This window comes from Mus caroli, chromosome 15, assembly GCF_900094665.2.
Source record: "Mus caroli chromosome 15, CAROLI_EIJ_v1.1, whole genome shotgun sequence".
In the NCBI taxonomy this organism is placed as follows: domain Eukaryota; kingdom Metazoa; phylum Chordata; class Mammalia; order Rodentia; family Muridae; genus Mus; species Mus caroli.
The window spans coordinates 77653774-77675383 of record NC_034584.1 but is presented as its reverse complement, the minus strand read 5'-3'; the positions used below and the strand labels follow the sequence as shown (position 1 = coordinate 77675383).

Here is a 21610-nt window from a genome sequence, read left to right as displayed (position 1 = left end):
AAAAAAAAAAAACAAAAAAACAAAAAACAAAAAACAAAAAAACAAACAGGAGCAGCACTTCAAGCCCCAGCTACGCTGACTAGCATGTGGTCCAAAGAAGGTCCCTTGTCTTATTGGAAATTTTAAGTGGACTCTCCAGATTTTCTAGAATCTGGGCCATGAAGCCAATCCAAAAACTCATGGGTAATTTTTTGAGGCCACCTTGCAAGGCAAACAGTGACACTGTCCAGGCTTCTAAGAGGGTGGCACAGAGGGGACAAGGTGAACGAGAGACATGACTTAACTGTGCACAGTGCCTGGGAGAAGTCAGGACACGGGGTCCTGAACAGGCAGGTAGCCTACCTCGTAGATAGGTACAGTCTGGGTTTGTCGTGAGTACCCACTGTGGCGTCAGCCGTGGTGGTGAGCATTGTGGCTCAAAATCAGAGCCTTCCTCGAGGTGCTAGGTTGGAGCTCCTTGCTCCTCTCCATGACCTCTGATTCTGTGGCTCTTGAGAAGGCAGATGGATCCAGAGGCTTTGGCAAATTAGATTCCTCATGTTACCTGACTGGCTAATTGCCCTCCGGATCTCTGGGTTACCTCCTCCCTAACCCCCACTCCCACCCACCCACCCACCCAAAGCACAGACTGGTTTTGATTAGATCTATGAGGGGTAGGCCAAGGTCAGTCTGGGCTCCTGGCCCAGAAACAAGGCCACACAGCTCAGCCCTTCTGAGTAGCCTGACTTCCCAGGCGCCAGCCTAAACCCTGGCCTGAGGCTAATGGATCAGACCCAGGCTGGATTGAGAGGGTTAGGTTTTTGGCTTCAGATCCCCTGGGGCCTCTGCTGTCATTTCTGCCTCTTTAGGTCCTTTGGCTATTTAAAAAAAAAAAAAAAAAAAGTCTCAGTCAGCCCTCAGGGAAAGTACTTGGAAGCATCCAAGTGTAAAATCGTCCCAGGAGTGGGTGGGGTCGGGGGTAACATGTAGACAGTATGTAGACAGTTCCTTTTGGTCCAGGGAACTCTGGCATGGCTTGACTTGACATGGGGCAACAGCTCAGGCTGTGCTCAAGGGGAGGGAACACTAGGATTGTTGGAATCTGACTAGTCCTTCTATTTAGTACTTCCTGGTACCGGCTTTGATGCCCTGACAGCCCACACATCCCTCCGCTCAGCCTCTGGCCCAAGTGCCAACAATGGCTCCTCTTGCTCTAGCCCAAGGGCCACTCCAGATTCAGCCCAGCCTCTGCTGCACCTGGCCACACACCTTGGACTTTCTACCTCTCCTACCCCTGCCCTTTCTAGCCTTAAAGTATGTTATGCTCATGCCCCAAGAAGATACAGCCTCCTGGGTGGCCTTCCCTTCTCCTCAGGGAAGAGGTTATTCCTTCAGTCTAACCAATACTGGCTGGATCTGGAAGATCCTCTGAAGGCCACAGACTCAGCTATGTGAAGAAAAGGTGACACTCTCATCTCTCCACTTAACTGATTCAATTCCTTGTTCACAAGCCTTCGGATCTTAGATTGGGATCATGTGATTTTTCCCCCTTTGGTCTAAAACAAGATTTACTGTGAATTCCTCTATGACTTTAAGCTAAGACAAACATCTTGGGGATTCTGAATTTTTTACTTTTCTCTGGGGTGACCGATGGAGCCGTCATAACCATGGCCCGCCGTTGAGTACATTAGTGTTGTCGTGAGCATCATCATCCTGACCAAGATGGCTATGACGCTGAGATGCGCCTGCTTCTTGTGCAGGAAGCCGTACCTCAAGGCTGTGCTTAGAGCCTCACTAGAGACCTGCTGTGGGCCAGCCTTGGCAGGGGCTGGAGGCAACACAGTGTGAGGAAACATCACCTTGTTTCCAGACATAGGAAGTAACAGACTCACAGGGGTTTTCTCAGGAGCTGTATGTAGCCAAACCCAGCCCCAGGGCCACCTTTTTAAGTTTGGGATGGCTCTCTGCTATGTTCTCCAGGTTCACCTCAAAATCACAGGCTCCACTGATAGACTAGCCTTGGCCTCCAGATTGGCTGGCAACACAGTTGTACCCTAGGATACCTGGCTCCCTTCGGAGCTCTTGTCCTCCATGCTTGTGACAGGGTGCACAGCTCTTTGCAGCGAGAGAGTTATTAGGGACAGGGACACTGTTCACCACAACTCTCAGTTCCAGGGCAAACTCAAGTCTTTGGGAGGGACAGAGCAGGAGGGAGGGAAGACAGGTATGAACAGGGCTAGGTTGCCCTGGCAGTGGTGGGTGGGGTGGGCATCCATTGTTGGTACATCCTCAGGTCATTGCTGTAAATATGGAGTTAGCGCTGTCTATGCTGGGCATGGGTGGACAAGTAGATTCAGAGATCCTATCCAGTTGGGATAGGGGCACACCACAGACAGGCCAGCTATGCCTGGCTTTCTCTGGGATCTACACTAGACTCAGCCACGGGACAGGCAATATTGTAGACCCATGAGCATGGAGCTGACCTGAAAACATTCTACATCTGGCTGAGGGCCTTCTGCATATGCACATGTGTAAATGAATGCAGAGGACCCTAGTGTGCTCCCTCCATGACACTCCCCTAGGACTCTGGGCCACATGAGGCTCAAGACTTGGCCTTCAAGAGCAGTATTGGCACTTTAGAAGATCTCTCCCTTTGGTGAGTTCATGCGGCTGGGCACATGATGCTGCACACGTGACTTGTGTGCTCACTGTGTGCTACTAAACACTTCCCTGTCACATCTGCATCCTCACATGGACCCATTTGCAGTTAGGAAACTGGAAAGTCAGGGAACTTGCACAAGTTTGCCAGTGTCACTGAGAGAATCTGCCAGTCAGGGTAATGGTCTCCTGACTCCTGGCTGGCACAGAGAGCAGACTGTGAGACACTTCCAGGAGTCCATTGTGCCTCCAAATGAACTATCTCAGAACACTTCCTTCCCTCTCAGCCTGAGCTGACCTGCCTTGTTTTCCCAGTTTGCAGTTTTTGCCATGAACTCAGTTATACAGACAGCGGCCCCTAGAGACAGAAAATACGTGTTGCTGTTTGTCCCCAAGCTGAATATGTCCAAACTGCTGGGCATCAAGTGAACGTGTGTCTTTTGATGCTGCTACTGCTGGCAGTCATACGCCACCGATCTGTGGCAGGTCTGGCCCGGAGGGTCAGAAGCCGTTTCAGCCGTGTAGGAGTCCAAGTCAGAGGCTGAGTGGCTCTCAGATTGTTTAGAAGGTGCCACAGCTCTGGGTTCGCCATTTACCATGCTCACGGTTTCTAGATACCCTTGTGTCTCAGAGGGTCCGGTCGTGTGAAAACTGGCCTTGGGTTAAACCTCACTTGGCTCTTGTGCTCACCAAGCCACACGGGAAGCAGCTGGGGCTCAGTTGGTTTTATCTGGAACTTTGGAAGAGTAAATACCCCCCAATATAACTGAAGACAAGTAATAGAAATATTAATGACATTTTTGTTGTGAAATAATTCAAGATTCACAAAAGTTAAAAATACAAAGCCGGGCGTGGTGGCGCACGCCTTTAATCCCAGCACTCAGGAGGCAGAGGCAGGCGGNGGCAGGCGGATTTCTGAGTTCGAGGCCAGCCTGGTCTACAAAGTGAGTGCCAGGACAGCCAGGGCTACACAGAGAAACCCTGTCTCGAAAAAACCAAAAAAAAAAAAAAAAAACAAACAAAGAAAAAAAACAAAGTCTTACAGAGAGTTTGGCAGGTGCCCTTCATCCAGTTTTCCCCAAAGGCAGCATCTTAGGTCACTAGACAACAATCTCAAGCCAGGAAGTCAACATGGGCACAGTGTGTGTGTGTGTGTGTGTGTGTGTGTGTGTGGTTTTGTGCCTTTTGGTTAGGTTCAGATTCACATCAATACCATGGTCAAGAATTCACATTTGGGGCCAGTGAGATAGCTCAGCAGATAAAAGGTCCCACCACCACGTCTGTGACCTGAGACAGAGTCCTGGGACCCACATAGTTGGAAGGAGAGAACAGATTCCCTGCAAGTTGGCCTTTGACCTCCACATCTATGTTGTAGCACATGTGTCTATGCCCCTGCACACATGTAATAAAAGAAGAACTTGCATTTAAGAACAACTGTCCTCTCTGCCCAGCGCTGATGGGCCGGAATGATGACTTGAAAGGACCTTATCATTTAAAAGCCAAGCCAGTGCTTTTCTGAGCGTGAAAGGAGTCACTCGGTAATTGTAGCAGAACAGTGAATACCCACTGGGTCATCCAGGGAAACTGAGGCTTATGGTCTTCAGGGATGCTTCACTGAACCTTAGCCTTGAGATGCTACTGCCAGTGTTGAGTCCTTGAGCCTTCTGACATGGACACTAGCCACTCCCATGGCACAGACAGAGTCAAGAAAATTCTAGGTCCAGGGTTCTTGGCTCTTTGGAGTAGTAACAAGACTAGAACTGAAGGGGTCTGAGTTCAAGTCCTGATGACTACCTCCTAGGCTACCCCATAGTGTTTAAAGGAAACATTGCCACGCCATGGCTTCCCATTTTTCTTTTGGGGAAGAAGCAATGGGGATCTCGAGAGAGGAATATCTTCTACCCATCATTCTTGCAGCTGATTCTGGCCCTGTGGTACCCAGATGTGCGCAGGCCTGGGTGTGCTATACTGGTTGATTGACACATGCCCCAAGGAATAGATCTGAGGGACCAATAGGCTAGTCAAACTGGGGGTACCAAGAGTAGTCTGGAGCTGGGGACCTGTGGAGCGAGGGCTGGAGAAGCCTCAAGAGCTGGCAGCTAACTAGGAAAGGGACAAGCTGTCATGAATGGACTGAGGGCCAGCATGACATGGTAGGATTCTGCAGGGCTGTTGGGGTTAGGAAGAAGATGGGGAGAACAGGAGTATGTGATGGGAAAGAGATAACAAGGGGTTAGTGGGGTCATCTGGCCATACACCAACAGCCTGAAAAACAACCCAGGGCAAAGAAGCTTAGGACTTCTGGCCAGCACATTGCACAGGTTTCTCTGTCATTTTTTTTTCTGGAAGAATATCAAGGAGAATACTCAGATACCACCCTCCAGTGCCATCTGATTGAGGGGCCCCGAGCCTGGCAGAGTGGGTAACCAGTGTCTACCCTACCATGTGCACAATGTAGCCTCACTAGCGGGGCTTGCTCTCACCCCGTCCTAGGCCTGACACTTTGTTTGCATGATTGCCTTTGAGTTGCTCCCTGCCTCACCTAGACCATGAGTCCACTGCCTCCCTTCCCCCAGAGCCGTTCACCCTTTTCCACCCTGTTGGGTCAAGCAGATGCAGCTCCATTGTCCAGCCTGTCCCCTCACCATCCCCATGTTCTTTAGCATCCCTATTGGTGGCTTTGTGGCCTATAGGAGAGGGTGGCCCCAGGAGCCTAAAGCCACTCTTTAAACTGCCAAAAGCAAGAGAGACAAGAAATTGTATTTGACAGGAGTTTGGATTTTTGCTCACTCAGTCTCGAGATGTAGATGTAGGAGGCACATTTGATCATAAGAATCCTATCCATCTTAGGTAGGACATGGAGATGAGGCAAGTGGGGAGCTGGGCCACACTCCCAGCCATTCCTTTGGTACATGAGTATGGAACAGGATGGCTTGAGGGGAGGTGGCAGGCAGGTAGTTGAGAGGAAGTAGGTAGCCAAGAGGAAGGTGAAAGGGAAGTGACTGGGGAGGGGGTGTGACAGGGTGCTTGACTGGAAGTGACAGGAATATGGCTAGTGGGAAGTTGACTGAAAGAACATGGCAGGGGGTGGTGAAGGGGAACATGACAGGAAGATGGCTGAGGGGAAGGTGACAGGAAAATGGCTGGAGGGAAGGTGGCAGGAAGATGGCTGAGGGGAACATGACAGGAAGATGGGTGAGAAGAAGGTGACAGAAAGATGGCTGAGGGGAAGGTGACAGGAAGGTAACTGAGGGGAACATGATAGAAAGATTGGTGAGGAGAAGGTGACAGAAAGATGACTGAGGGGAAGGTGATAGGAAGATAGCTGAGGGGAAGGTGACAGGAAGATGGCTAAGGGGGAGGTGACAGGAAGATGACTGAGAATGTGACAGAAGGTGTCTGAGGAGGAGATGGCAGAATGGTTGAGGAGAAAATGACAAGGTAACTAATGGGGAAAATGATAAGAAAATGGCTGACGGGAGAGGAGACAAGACGGTAGCTGATAGGAAAGTGACAGACATTGTGGAGGCATGGCAGGATAGCTGAGAAGAAGGTGACAGGAGACTAGTGAGAGGAGGTGACAATATAAGAAGAGAAAGTGACGAGAAGATGTCTGAGAGAAATGTGACAATCTTTAAGAGGAAGATCACAGGTTAGTGACTGAAGGGAAGTTGGTAAAGGAAAGGCTGAGGGAGAAGTAACAGAAATATGGCTGAGGGAGTGTGACAGAATGGCTGAGGAAGAGGTGACAGGTAGGTGACTGACTGTGAAGTGTCAGGATACTGATTTGGAAGGTAACAGGAGCATGGCTGAAGAGAGCATGTGAGGCTGTCTGAGGCAGGTGTGAGACAGTTCTCTGCCGAGAACCTGCCTACCTCAGGTTTACACTTCAGACATAGGTGCTGAATATTTCAGTGGCGGGGGCCTCCAAACAAGGCAAAGCTTTGTTCGTTTGCAGCCTAAAAACTTGGGAGTCAGCAGGACCAAGAGAAAAGTCAGTCTATTTTGTTTTTTCCAGATATGGCCCAGGGCCTTATACGTGACGGCCAATTTCCTACATTTTTAGAAGCTGAAAATGCCAAGTCCTGCTCAGAATCTGGCTTGGCGTGTGATTAGTTCTTTGAGGATGGCTTGTACAGAGTACCCTCCCCTCCCTCTCCTGTGTAGCTGACTCAGACCCAACCTCTGCTGGGATCTGAAAGGGTCTGAATGAAGGGGGGCGCCACCCACTCATTTGCTCAATCTATCCATAGCAAAGACAAGCATGCGTTGTCCTGGTCCCTTTCTGCTGTTACAATGACTCAGGATTAGTTCTGTTTTGTTCTGTACCATTCTGAAGGCTATGAAGTTGAAGGACTTGGCTTCAGAACATTCCATATCTGGTGAGGGCTTCTACGCCACACAGATGGTGCCTCTTTCTGTGTCTGAATGTAACAAAAGGCAGGGGGCAAAGGGCCTGGGCCTGGGCCTGTTCTTAATATTATCTCACCCCTGAGACCCACCAGTCCAGTCGTTCAGAAGGGCTCACTTTTTAAACCGCTATACGAAGTGTTCTGTTTCCGTGTGAATTTGAAAGGGACTCGCATGCTTCCTACATGTTGGGATTAGGAATGAAACATTTCCTTCCAACCAATAACAATCAGACTCCTGAGGCATGGGAGCAAGGCCCTCCCTGGCATACCCTGGCCATGGTCAGGGATGTAGGAAAAGTCAAGCTCGCCTGCTTCTGGGAACTGAACCCACTATATATGTGGGGGCACTTAAAGACAGGGAAGGCTGGATTTCTGGTACCCTTCCTCACTTCCAGATTCTGATGAGCAAAGCCCCCAGACAGAGCCTGTCTGTCCCACATGGGAATTCCCAACCAAGCCGTGGCGTAGCATCCTGTGAGCATACACAGCTAGCAGGCTCTTGTCAGTTTCCCAGATATGGTTTTCACATCTTGGCAAGCAAGCCAGGCCTGTGCTCCAGAGACCCCACTGTAGCTCCTGCAGGGCCAGGGTCATCCCCCGCTCTGTTTCAAGGCCTTCTATCACTGGCTATGGGAGCTGGGACAGGCCACATAGCATTGCAGGCTCCTTGAACGTTCTCATCTGCTACAGACCAGGTGGGTGGGAGGACGGACATCCCTGCCACTTAGCATGGAGATTTATGGTGCTACTGGAAGAGGCCTGGCCTGGTCCTGTGCGGTCTGGAATGGCCCTCAAGGCGGAGACAATAAATCCATCCCATTATTTTTTATGAGCCTCCCACCCCATAAACAACTCCTTTGGCTGGTAAGCCAGCTTCACGTTCTTCTCCTGGTCTGGCCTCAAGCTGGCGCCAAGGGCACCACGGGGCTGACTTCTCAACGCCAGCAGGGGACCTTTCCGAAAGGCTATAGGCCCTTGGGGGTCCTCAGGAACAGATGGTGGAGGATGGAAGGTGAGCCACAGTTCAGAGGATACCAAAACAAGAGATAGGCCACCTGGCCTTGGCTCTCTTCTCATCAATAAGTCCTTGAGCCTTAGTTTCTTGCTAAGAAAGCGAAGAAAGGGACAGAATTGTTCACGCAGATGAGAATGAGGTTGTGTGCACAGGTTGCATCCCTCGGGAATGCCCATCCCTGGGCTCCACTGCACTGTGTCGACAGCATCATATACAGCCATGAGCGTCACCACTGAGCATGACTGGGCCTGGCATCGTGCCTGGATTTTGATGGCTCCTGAGTATAATCTGACTGTTAGATACTGTTATTCCACTGGTGCCATGCAGAGAGTTCTGGCCATAGAAAACTAGCAGAGGCTGGTTCTACAACCCAGGTCTGACAGCTTGACCATATATACGCCTGAACAAACAAGTGGGCAGAAGGATATGCAGGCTAGGCCCCCTGAGACACAGAGAATCCCCGTATTGCCATGTGTGCTCCCCTCTACCTGAGTCAGGGCTGCCAGCTCTCCCTGAGCCTTCATGCACCCAATCTGTCTCCCTTGACCCTCTCTCAGCCCCCCACAGGGCTCTAACTCGGACCTCCTCAACCTGTCCTTGTCACAGACCAGCCCCCGCACTCTCCATGTCCCTGTCTCCCCACACTGCTCCCTCTGTCTGGAGCTCCCTGTCTGGCCTGACCATTGCTCCCTTGAGAACCTTTTCAGATGTCTGGGCTGTGTGTGGCTTTGATTTATAAAGTGCTTTCCTATTCCTTGTGCTGAAGAGAGCACAGCCTGGAGAGGCCACTCAGGGACACCTAGCATTGACTTCCCATGGATCTCTGGTTCGGTTCAGCCAGGACTTACACCTATGCTATGGCCATCAGATCAGCTCATCTCCCCAAGACCCCCCCCATCAGATCCCTCCAGCAAGGCCTTCCCTGCTTCATCTGTCATAAGTACAACAGCCTCGTCTACCTTCATCACATAAGCTGGCTTCTTCAGGAGACACCACTGTTCTCCAGCTCAGGCCTTGACTCTTAGCCCACCCAGTAACCCTGCCCCATCCCATTCTGCCCAGCCCACCCCACCTCTGCATTTACACCTGTGTTTAGTTAGTACCGCCTTTAGATTAGATTAAATGGTAGGAGTAGCCTGTGATCTGAACTTTGGGTACAGAGAGGTTCCCCAGGTGGTTTGAGTGCCTGCTTTTCTCTCAGGGTTTGGTTGACCACAGCTGCCCTATAAAAAAGGAGATCACAGATAGAGACCTGGGGTCCTCCTGCTTCAGGTGTGGGGCCAACTGAGGGGTGACATGAGGCAACCTGTCCACGTGACTTTCTTTAGAGATCCGGTAGGAAGGGATAAGGTCAATGAGCTGCCACGGGAGGCTTACTATTTTACGTGTAAATATGACCCATACCACTGTCTGAGATCCAGCCTAACTGGGTGTGCCCTGTGGCTGTTTGCTGGAGAGTGTGGCCCACTGGGCTGAAGGCCAGCTCATCTTAGTGCATCTCTAGGCCGGACCTTCTCCAAAACAGCCTCCTGGTCCTTGGTGAGGCCTCAACTTGGTTGTGGTGACACCTAGTGACCAGCCCGAGAAACTTCAAGAGGTGAGGAGGGAGGTGAGATAGGCCTGCATCTCAGAGGGACTCTCTTGAAGCTCCACTCCTCATGCCCATAATCACTCCTAAGAGAAAAAGGATTTCAAGCCTTCCCGGTTCACGGGTAGGAAGCTGAGCAGGTTATAAGAACACACTGCAGAAGACCTCAGTGAGGGATGGACCCAGACCACCCTCCTCTGCCACAGATCCCCACTGGCAACTGCACATCTGGCCACATGTGTCTGCGAACATCTGTCCTTCCCACTATATATGAAGAGTGCCCTGCTTCCTGGAAGCAGCTTTCTCGGAGTCCCGGTGATCAGACAGGCCAAGGCACATCTGAGGTGCTGGACTGTTCCCCCATCTCATCCAGCATGGCAGGAGCCAACCATCCATAGTCTCAGCAGGCAGTGATCACTGAGGGGGCCAATCAACCGCCCCCCCAAAGGACCCAGGGGCTGTGCTTCTGAGGCTCTGGTGCAGAGGCACTGAGTCCTTTAGGAGGGCAGAGTACTTCACAGGCAGAAGGGATGATGAGACAGCCTCTGTTCTGTGTGACACACTCAGGCGGGACCCAAGTCCCTGAGAGGCCCTGAGGGAAAAATCTCTTCTCCCTGTATGTTCCAGATGAAATAGAGGGGAGAAGATGAGGAAGGCAGGATAGGGTGTCTCTTAAGGGACCATAGATGCTGCCGACTGGGGACCAGAAATGAGAAGTGAGTGAGTGTTAGAGTGGCCACTGGAAACTGCTGGAGCTGTGGTATTTCTAGCACTCAGCCTCCAAGATGTCCAGTTAAGGAGATCAGCAAGAGGAGGTCTGGGTGGGTGAAGCTACAGTCTCTGTTCTGCCCAACAGTGACTCCCTGGGCTCATGAGAAGCTGGGGTCTAGGCAGCAATTGCCAGAGCCCCTCTAAATCTAGATTTGCCCAAAAGCAGGCTGAAGGGCTACAGGTGAGGACAACTCCCCACCCCCACCCCCGCTCCCACACACACGTAATTTTTTTCTATGAAAGCTTGACTCATATGGTCATGTGACAGTAGACTTTTGACCCACACTCCATGGACAGATGCTGTTAGACCTGTTAGGGAATGCTCCTGTCTCGGAAGGACAGGTAGTACCCCAGCTTACATCCCTCTAAGGCTGGCCTGGAAGTTGGCAAGATGACATATCTGTTGGTTAGCACAAAATATGACCCCCAGGCAGACACCCCAAGGGCCCTCCTCATCCTCTTTCTTCCCCAGGTCAGTCCTGCGCTCCCGCCATCACCTAGCCTCTCTGGGGTTCTTTCTGAGACCACAAGCCGGGTTTCCTTTTCCTTGATAGGCTGGGGTAATTCTGGGCTGTGGACGTCCCCTAAGGTCCCAGCCTCTTTCTTGGCACTTTTACTTTCTGTTGAGGAAGCAAAGGAAGAGCAAACCCTTCCTCCCGAGTTGGAGGGGGAGTGGGGGGTGGGGGTAGGGCAAGGCCATTGTCCTCCTCTGTGTTTGAGGGACAAGAAATGAGAAAGTGATATTATTGATGATGTTGCCATAGCAATGACCCTTGGGAGGCAGACATTCCAACTCTAACTGGGACAAAGGTGCCAGACCTGTGTTGGGGGAATGTGACATGCACACTGGTACGGCAGGCAAGGCACACATGGAACCATCTCCTAACCTGACAGCTGCCCTATAGAAGAGTCTCTGGTGGGAAAGCACCATAGGGCCTCTCAAAGGATCCAGGGAAGGCAATGGAAAGAGACACTGGGCCAGATGTGGCTAGACACATCTTCCACCACATCGACCCACATGCACGGGTGGTTTGCAACGTGGGCATGCCCCCTTCTCAGACTTGTAAAGAGCAAATGCAGTGTAGTGGGGTCTTCGGGCCATGCATCTCATCTTCCAGAGAACTCTAGGCCAGAGGTTCTCAACCTTTCTAATACTCTCATGTTGCAGTGACCTCCAATTATAACATTATTTTTGTTGCTACTTTGTAACTATACTTTTGCTACTGTTATGAATTGTAATGTAAATATCTGATAGGCAGGATATCTGACATACACTCCTCCAAAGGGGTCTCAACCCATAAATTGAGAGACGCTGGTCTAGGAAGAGACTATAAAAGAGCTCCCTAATAAACCTCCACCCTCCCAACCGCTTCTTTGTCCCACTTAGGGTTCTGTGACAGCTTTCCCCTAGCTCCTGGCTTGAAACCCTGTCTCTCTAAAGCATGCAGTGGTCCCCTTGATACATGCACTTCACCCCTCTAGTCGCAGCTTCCCATGGCTTCCTCCTGCCTGGGTTGAGGTCCAGGGACAACTTTATAGTCACTTGTCCCGCCTCAGAAGCCAGACCCATGGTCTTGTAATTCTGCCCATGAGGTGAAGGTGAGGCTCAGACACGAGGGAAGTTGCTCATAGCATGTGCTAGCTCCTTTTGGCAATCGATGTGGCAGCTAAGGACCTTGTCTCCCCATTATACCCCGCCTGGCCTAGCACTAAGGAGACACTCAGCCCAAGTTTGCAGAGCATAATTGGATTTGGATGGGTCAGATCAGATTAGCCTTGAGCTGGCGGGCACCGGGCACGTGAACACCAGGACTTCCGGGAATGACTCTTGAATTCTTGCAACTCCTCTGTAGCGGGAAGCAAGCAGGCTTTCTCTGAACTTGGCACATGTGGCTCCCATCCCTACACCTAGGGAGACGTGTAGGAAAGCGTGGGGTTTGCAACCCTCTCAGGAGCAGACGTGGTCCAGGTAGAGTAAGCAAGGCCTACCGTCCTGAGTCGCTGGGGCTATATACTAGGCTACCTACCCTGGCTGGGGAACCATCTGTAGCCAAAGTTGCCAGCGCAGCCATGCAGAGGCCAGAGGCTGGGGAGCATCTTCCAATGTGGAATCTGAACCACATCCGTGAGTCAGGAGTGGCGGGTACCCAGTGCTTCGAGTGCCTACTGCAAACTTGTGCCTCTTGGGCCTGCATTCTCCTTGATTCTAGAAAATATCGTTTTTTGGTGAAAACCATTATGTTTGCGTGTGGTGAGTTTTAAGATGTAACTTTTAAATCCAACAAAGATTTTAACTGTATGGCTTGGTACGGGAGCCTGGGATAAGAGACTAAGCTGAGGAACCTTGGCTTTGCCCCAAGGTTACAGTGGGGGACAGAGGCCTTTCACATGTGTGTGCTAGCTCATGAACACACACACACACAGACAAACACACATCAGTTGTAGAGCAGACTAAGAGGAAACTTTTGAAATCTTCTGGCTGCATCCTCAAGACCAGCTCTGTGGCTCCCTGGTCCCTTCCTGCAGCCACACCACTGACCATCGGCTGCAGCAACCACAGTGATGTTGGACCACTGCCCCAGAGTCTCTCCAGGGTGTGACCCCTTAGCTCATGACTAGAGTCTGGACACTGGAAAGGAAAAACTTGATGGCGACAGATCCTCAGGAGGAGAAGGCATGGCAGTTTCTAAAGCATAGCTCTCTGTGGTCCAGGGTTCGGGGCCACACCAGCTCCTCAGGGCCACATTCATGGCTGGCTGGTGATGTGTGAGGCTTCACAGAAGTTGCAATTCTTTGGCTAGAAATGGAAATTCAATCTCCCTTTCTTCACCTCAAATAAGCTGAGCTAAACAGAGCCTATGGGCTCTTCCATGCCTGGAACAATAAACCAGGTATGTTGGGGTATTGATCTGGGCTAGCTCGGGGCAGCTCTGCAAAATCACTGTGGCCTGGAGGATAACCTGGGGGTCAAGAGGCTTTATGTAACTGATGGATGGACTCAGAGGTAGCCTTTTCAGAAGTCATTTATGGAAGACAGGATGAAGGAGCCAGGAAGGGGAAGCTAGGGGATACTGCGGGCAGTATGGGATTGTGGGCCCCCAGGAGAATGTACATGGGAACAGCTGAACTGCTGGAGAGCTAGAGGAGCAGCCACATCAGCAAGGAGTAAGCGTGACCTAGACTGTGAGCTGCCCACTGAGAGTGCCCATCCTGAGTCAAGGAGGCTGCTTGGTAGCCAGGTTCTTGCCAGGCAGGGCATCCCAGGAAACTAAAAGTGGCTGAATGACCGAGAAAGTTCCTATCCTGAAGCCACCTCTGCATCTGCCTGCCAGCACCCATCAGGGAGCTAGCTGCCTCTCACAGATCTGCAGGAGCAGGCCAGGGTCCACAGAGGTAGTTGGACTGTTGAATGCCAGCCAAGCACTGGGCATCTTCCTGGCTGTGTGTGGTCTTGGTGAATGTTTCTACCTAACCCTCAAGGATGAGGGTATCGGTGTCATGCATGTTTACGGGTGAGGCTCAGAGACGGGAAGGCACACGGCTTATGGGGAAGCCAGACTGATGTCCACACCTCCTCAAACCTACATGGGCTTTCTAATGAAGCTGCATGCTGGGATTGGCTCATACTGGGTCAGGAGCAACCCTGGTTAGTGGTGACCAGCTGAGGTGTGAGTGTTTGTACAGAAATAGGTTGTGGCCACAGGTCACCTCCCTCGCGGTAACTACAGAACAGGGGCCATCAGGCCTCCGTCACCACCATCAGGCTTGGGTGCTGTTGAAAATTGAGGAGAGGAAAGGGGTGGTGTGACTTCCTTTGGTGCCTTGGGTGTTTTGCCTGTCTGTCATGGGTCAGTAAGTCAAAGGCAGTTGGTCAGCCTCTCTCTGCACTGCTATTGCAGCTTGGCTTGAACTGATGAGCAAATCAAAGGGAGGAAGAAGAGGAGATCGTGATAAGTCAGGTGTTGAACAAAATGGGGCTGCAGTTCATTTCCATCTGTAAATTCACTTTAGACTGCTTTTTTTTTTTCTTACCTTTATCACAGTGCTGGGAAAGAACTCGTGGCTGCTGCCATGCTAGCCAAAGCACTCTACTGAGCCACACCTCCAGCCCCAGACTTTCTTGGTCTATAGTATAACTGCCAGAGACTTGTCCCTTGAAACATGTCCAAGTTATGAACGGCCCATGTACAGCCCACCGGGTCACAGTTACGCTCTCTTGCTTTGTACCAGGACCCAGTGTGGCCCCTGAGGAAGAGATGTTACCACCTCAGGGGTTTCTTCCCTCCCCCAGACAGCTTCACTCACCGAGTTCTTTCAGCTGGAGGTGACATCGGGTCCCAGAGCCAGTGTGCAGCACACAGCGGCTCTCTGCCCTTTGATCTGCCTGTGGCCTCTCGATAGGCTTGTGACCTGCAACCCCTCACTTGACCCCCTGACCTCATAAATTCTGGAAACTCCTCACAAATCACCAAGAAGATAAACATCAACTGGAGTCATCATAAGGAGGTCCAAGCAATGCCAGGCAGACAGGGAGGAAACAGAGCTTACTTAGTGGATACAAAGGTATCATGGACCCATTGGCAGCTGAGGAGAGGCCAAATGGTCCCGGCCGATGTTACACACCTAACCCTGCAATCTGATGTCAAGCAGGAGCTGTGCCTATGGGTTCAGAGACGTCATTTAGACTGTACCTTACAGGACCCAGGCGCTGTGGCAGAATGCACCTGTGGCTAAGTGTGTTTGTGCACACACATGTACATATACATGCGAGTGCTGCCTGCAGTAGCTGACCAAACACACTCACCATTGCACTGGGATACTACAAGTCATCTCTCCACAGCCTGGGGCTTTTCTCTCTCCCGCTTTGGCTGGTCTCCAACCTCTGTCTTGTCTGTCTCTCTTCTCAGAGGGTATGAACTGCATGAACAAAGACCATGGCTGTGCCCACATCTGCCGGGAGACGCCCAAAGGTGGGGTAGCCTGTGACTGCAGGCCCGGCTTTGACCTTGCCCAAAACCAGAAGGACTGCACACGTAGGTAGACGGAGGCAAATGGGTCAGACACCCCCACGCGTCTCCTACCATTGCTTTTGTGTGTGGCGGTGGGTCTGTTCAGGGTGCTGGATGTTGGTCAGGGAGGGATCTCAGCACCCTGGGGTAGGTGGAGGACGGGGTCTGCTGAAGGGTTCTGGGAAGCTGGAGGGATGGGTCATGACTTCCCAGTTTGGAGTTTTCTATCCCTGGTATGGTATCATCAACACAGCCCCAGGCACTGGCTTGGACCATCTAGAGGGTCCTGAAGTCAAACTCTCCTGTTGGGGAGGGGGGTGGCTATAGCTCAGAATTTATAAAGCCTCATTTTGTCTATCAGCCTGAAAAGCCTTAGGTGACAGAAGAGTATAAAGTAGTAAAGGAGGGTGGATGGCAGGGGGTGGATGGGAGGAAGTGGACCTGGTGCTGACAGTTTCCCAGGTTCAAAGATCAGGACCCAAGTAGTTCAGGCACTAGAGTGCTTGCCTTGCCTGGGTTCCTTCCATCCCCAGCACCGCATAAGCCAGGCATGGTGGTGCATACCTGCACTTGGATAGATACAGGAGGAGAATTCAAAGACGCCCTCAGCTGTATAAAGAGTTTGATGACAGCCTGTGCTACATGAGACCCTGTCTCAAAATCAATCAATCAATCAATCAATCAATAGCGGAACTCAGGGACCTCCACAGGCCTGAGCATAACCATGAGCCCCATATCTGAAGAAAGCAGCAGACCAGAGATACCATTTCAAGGCCTGCTTGCCTGCCTGGAGGAGACCTGTCCCAGGACTCAACATAGACCAGCCTCTTTTTATTGGGGGGTTTTATGGGGACAAGGTTTCACTGTGTCCTAGAACTTGCTATGTAGACCAGGCTGGCCAGGAAATCACAGAGACCCATCTGCCTCTGCCTCCAGAGTGCTAGGATTAAAGGCGTGCTCCACACACCCATCCCTAGTCCATCCTCTTAACGTGGGCATCCAGCCCTTGAGTGAGAATGGAATTAAGAAAGGAAACAGGAGCTTAAGGCATTCAAAGGCTTCCAGAGCATCGGGTACCACATACCCTGCGAACAGCTTTGTGGGAAGGCGGTGGGCTGCAGGCTGTGCTCACTGGCCATGGGGATACCCAGGCTGGGTTTTATTTGTTCTGGGTATGCTGAGGACTGAGGGGACTTCAGAAACTACTTCCAACTCAGCAGAACCGGGTTTCATTAGTCTTGCGCTGGGATACAGAAACAGGCCAGAGGAGGCCGCTTCTGACTCCTGAAGGATGTGCTCCCACTAGGCCGCCTGGGCTTCAGCTTCTGAGCTGACCGACGCCGCTATAAAGGTCACAGCTTTTCTTTATTCCTCCATCCTGGGCCGAAGCCAGCTGGACCACCATCCCCAGTCACTGCAACTCTCTTGGCTTCACCTTCCCCAAAGAGTTGCCAAGGCCCTGAGGACCCATGAGCACCTGCTGCTCTCGCTGTCCCCAGGGACTCACTCTTCAGCCTCCCATGCTAACTACCCCTCTCCCCCAAATGAAGGCACTTTCATCTCCAGGGTTTTGTGAACTTTTCCTTCAGAGATATAAACAAGCGCCTGCCTGCTCGCCCTAGATATCGATAGACAGGAATATGAGCGCACCCAAGTCCAATGCGGGGAGCCAATCACTGGGCGTATTAACAGAGCATGGGTGACCTCAAAGCAGCCGCACCACCAGCAGGTCTTGTGGCAGCATGGATGCTGGCTTCTCTACAACCACAGACAGGAGCCCCTTCCGCAACTCCATCCCTTAACCTTCCACATTCGATGTGTTCTATCACCGCCTCAGACCACATGCGGCTGGGGCAGAATCTCAAACATCTGCTCCGATGAAGAAGATAATTGCTCTTGTATTCAAGGATAACATTCGACATCTGCCTGTGGTCAGGATAGGGGCCAGTCTTCCCCATTACTCCCAGATCTTTCCCAGGGAACGCCAAAGACATGCATGTTGGCTGTCACCAAGGCAGCCTGGGCCCTAGCCTGACCCCAGTGATGGATCCTTCCAACTTCAGAGAAAACACATGCTACCTGGCCACTTTCAGAGCAGATGGAGCCGACGCCGGCTCTCCCAGTCCTTGTGCTAAGTGAGGACAGGAGCAGGCACAGGTTGCAGACAAGAACGGAAGACTTGCTCCGTGCCAACACAAGGAAGAGGGCTGCTGGTGAGCTCGCTGGACCAGTTTACTGCTATAATTCATCTGAGACAAGTGCCACACAAGAAGACTCACTCGCAAGACTCCTCTGCATAACCGGCTTGGCTGTTAGAAGGATGTGGGAACCTAATTCTAAGGAGTTGGGACAGGCCCTATGGCCTCCCTGGAAGGTGGGACTCAGGAGGTCTGACTTTGGTTCCTTCTTAGTGTGATGTGTGGTTAAAGATGCCTTGGAATACAAAAAAAAAAAGAAAAGAAAAGAAAGAAAGAAAGAAAGAAAGAAAGAAAGAAAGAAAGAAAGAAAGAAAGAAAGAAAGAAAATCGAGGTGGTTGTACATATCTTTAATCCCAGCACTCAGGAAGCAGGGAGGGACAGGTGAATCCCAGTGAGTTTGAGGCCAGCCTGGTCTGGTCTACAGAGCAAGTTCCAGAATAGCTAAGGCTACACAGAGAAACCCTGTCTTGGGAAAAAAAAAAAAAAGATGGCTTGGAAGAGCAAATCCCCAGATATATCTAGACTCACAGTAGTGTGTGCCTGCCGTCCCAGTGTCTCTGTAGTGAGATGAGAGGAGGAGACAGGAGAGTGCCTAGAAGCTCCCGGGTCAGCTAACATGAGATACACAGTGGTAAACAAGAAGAGACCCTTCCTCCAACAAGGCCGAAGACAAGGATCAGCATAAAGGGCTGGGGAGGGCTGGGGAGACCTGCGTGAGCCCTAGGCTCACTTGTGTTTCAAGGACCTTGGACTCTAGAGTTGTTCAGGAGCCCAGGCTGGGCCCAGCAACTTCTAGACTGGTGTGGAGAGGCTGCAGGGCTCCGTACCCCAATCTCTTATCCCTCCAGAGTCTAGGCTCCTTTTCAGAGATGAGGGACATTCCTTTATCCATCTTTGTCTTCCCAGAGTCCAGCGTGCCGAGCCAGAGAGGCACTGTCTGTGGTACTCTTGATGCCTTGTTCCAAGATCCCCCTGTGCCCTCCCTGGAGAGAATTCTCAGTTAAAAAACAAGACAAAACAAAACAAAACAAAACACAAAAACATAACGACCAGCCTGAGGTTGTCCCATCCTCTGGGAACCCTAAGCTTCTGTCCCCATGAGGGAATGCTGGTCTGGGGAAACTTGGGGCCTGTGACCACCATCCCTAAGTGGAGAAAGGACAGACTTCATGGAGGAGATCCTGTGGGCCATCTGACTTCCCTGGAAGTTGGGTCAAGAGGAGGACACCACCGAGAGGTTCTGGTGTTGAAGACTGTTTGAGATGCTAGAGAGATACCCGCCCTATCCAGTAAATTCTCACCCTTTCCTTACTTGCTATGGAGACAACATTTGTCCAAGGTCCAGGGGCTCTTGGGACAAGTGATCCCAGAGGGTCATGATAACTCTTTCCTAAGGAGAAGCATATGAGGAACCTGTCTGCAGAGGGAAGCCATTCCCATGACGTCACCTCCAGGGACCTCTCTCCCTTCCCAGCCATCTGAATGGATCTACTTAATAATAGGCATGACTAACTCAAACTCTCAGCTCTGGAATTTGATGCTTCTCTAATCAGGCCTGGCCTCAGACTGACTTCATAAGTAGATAACGCATGTAGACAGAGTATAGACATCCAGCCAAGGTCTCTATGACAATATGTTGTCCTGACAGTCACCTTGGCCACCTCGAATAATGAAGCAGAGTCTCCCAGAGCCCCGGGGAGAGATCTGACTTAGATCCTTGTCCTCTTCTGGTGGTCTCCCTCCCCCTAGACAGTGGCAGTCTTTGTTTAAATAAACTTGAACTTACCATTTTCCTACCTCAGACTAGCTCCTTGCGCAGTCCCTTTTCCATGGATGCAGGCAGCCAGGAGCATCTGAGCTGAAGGACCCTAAGTCCTCCAGCCACAGGCATCACCGACCACATGATGTAGGTCGTTCTCAGCATACACCCCAGGCGACACTAATTTGCTTAAGTTCTGTCTATCTGGGCATCGCGGAGTTCCAGGGTCAGGGTCAGGGCAGTGAGGAAACAGAGCTTGAGATACCTCACAACTAGGAGCAGGGGGACCGGGGGTATCCGTAGAGACATCTCTCTACCTGTGCCAAGACACAGGCAGTGGAGAGAGAGGATAGATAGGAAGAACTAAGAAAATGAATATTACTTCGAACCTCATCTGTAATCTCCCCTACAATTGACTCTCTATGTCCTAATGTTGTTAACAGGCATCTACCTCAATGGGACCAATGGGGTTAAAGTGTCTTGCATGTGTATCTAGCCTTTCCCTTTTTCCCATGTGAGGCTCAGAGTCTACTGTTGGGCCCTCCCCATTCACCTCTATAGACCAGCTTTCCTACCTGACACCCTGAAGGGGTTCAGGGACAGAGATGCATCTCTGCTACCCTCTGTCTTCAAAATGCCGTTCTCTAGCCACCTCAAACTTTTACTTCAACACACACACACACACACACACACAAAGCAGACCAGTGCCTGTAAACTAACAATGTCTGTTGTTGTTCTGTTTATACACACGTGTATACACTTTGGGACTAACTAGTAACCTGTAACTATGGAAACGGAGGCTGTCAGCACAGCTGCGAGGACACGGACACGGGCCCCATGTGTGGCTGCCACCAGAAGTACGCCTTACATGCAGATGGTCGGACGTGCATCGGTAAGTAGGCACTGTAACCTGGTACCACTCTGTGCCATACTGCCCCTGCAGGTACCTTGTGTGGTTCCCCCAGTTCTGAAGGAAACAGAAGGGAGACAAGAAGAGGAAGCCGCCACAAGGCCAATGGGAATGGCAGGCATCCCAAAGGCAGCTTCTATGAGGATTTATCTTGGGTCCCTTGGTCCCATGGGACCAAGTACCCTAGGGACATCTAGGTTGGGTCTCCCAATTGTCTGCTTCAGCTTGGGGGTATCTTCTGTCCCTAACGCCCTGGAATTTTCTTACATAGAGAACCCTTAACAGCCGCACTGAGTCTGCGTGAGCACTTGTAGGTCCGGGCGCTGTTGGCAGCCATGTGGAAACGGAGTTTCCTGGCACATGGCTACCTGTGAGGGTGGAGGTGTGCACCCTGCGTGGGGCGTGCGTGCTTGGGACTGCTTCTCATTCTGAGCTGGCCGGCTCTCCCTCGGACTTCCTCACCCTCCAGAAGTCCCCTCTCCTCAGCATTGCTCCTGTCCTATCACCTGCTTGCTCCCTGGAGTCCCGAGTGAGACTCGGCTACTTCTTTCTTCCAGGCCCATGTTCCAAGGGGCAGCTTGAACACTTGTGGTTATTTTGTGCAATGATTACTAATACATTTTTTTCCTCCTGTTCAAAAATAATAGCAAGATTTAAAAATAATAATAATAAGAGAAAAGAATTCAGGCTTTGGAGCCAAAATGTCTTCTTGTTAAGACCCAACATGAGTCGGTGGGAATCATGTTTGATTCTTCTTTGATAAGGCCCCATTTCTTATGATCAACTTGCGGGGTGTTTCTTGAGGGGCTTTTGAGTGACAGAGAGGTGTTGGGTGAACCCATGTATGTATCTGTGTCCCCAAGCTGCTATCTTATCCCTTCCCCTGTCGCTGCTCCTTGGTGTCTTGGAAAGCTGGGTGTGAGGCTGGGAAGGGACCCCAGGCTATCCCCTCTGTGGTTGGGGGCTGTCCTGCTGCCTGTGGTGGCTCTCCTCTCCTCTGTGTGGTCTCTTCACTCAGACAGCCATCCTTGATTTCGTTTTACCTCATCCCCTGCTGCTTCTCTCGTGATGGTCCCTGATTGCCTGTCTTGTCTGACAACTGACATTCATTAATCATTTCTCAGAGCCAAAAGCCAAAACCAAACCAACCAACCAACCAAAATAATAATAATTAAAAGCCAAAGCAGGTCTCAGACCAGTGTCTCTATTGCAGCCTGATCCCATCTAGAACCTCCTGTCCTCTGACCTCTCTCCCGTGGCTGTCCTGCCCAGAGCTCCCTTGAGCTGCTCCGGTCTCCCCTCTGTCTCGT

General features: G+C 51.2%; 1 protein-coding gene across 2 annotated transcripts in view; it reads left to right on the top strand.

Annotated features, from left to right (window-relative positions):
- The window catches only part of Scube1 (signal peptide, CUB domain and EGF like domain containing 1), a 119777-nt gene that overhangs the window by 50899 nt on the left and 47268 nt on the right, over window positions 1–21610 (top strand). For both annotated transcript variants that reach the window (XM_021183319.1, XM_021183320.2), the window contains exons 5-6: window positions 15331–15456; window positions 20166–20282. In XM_021183319.1, coding sequence (XP_021038978.1) covers window positions 15331–15456; window positions 20166–20282 — 243 coding nt within the window. The remainder of the gene's footprint in view (window positions 1–15330; window positions 15457–20165; window positions 20283–21610) is intronic.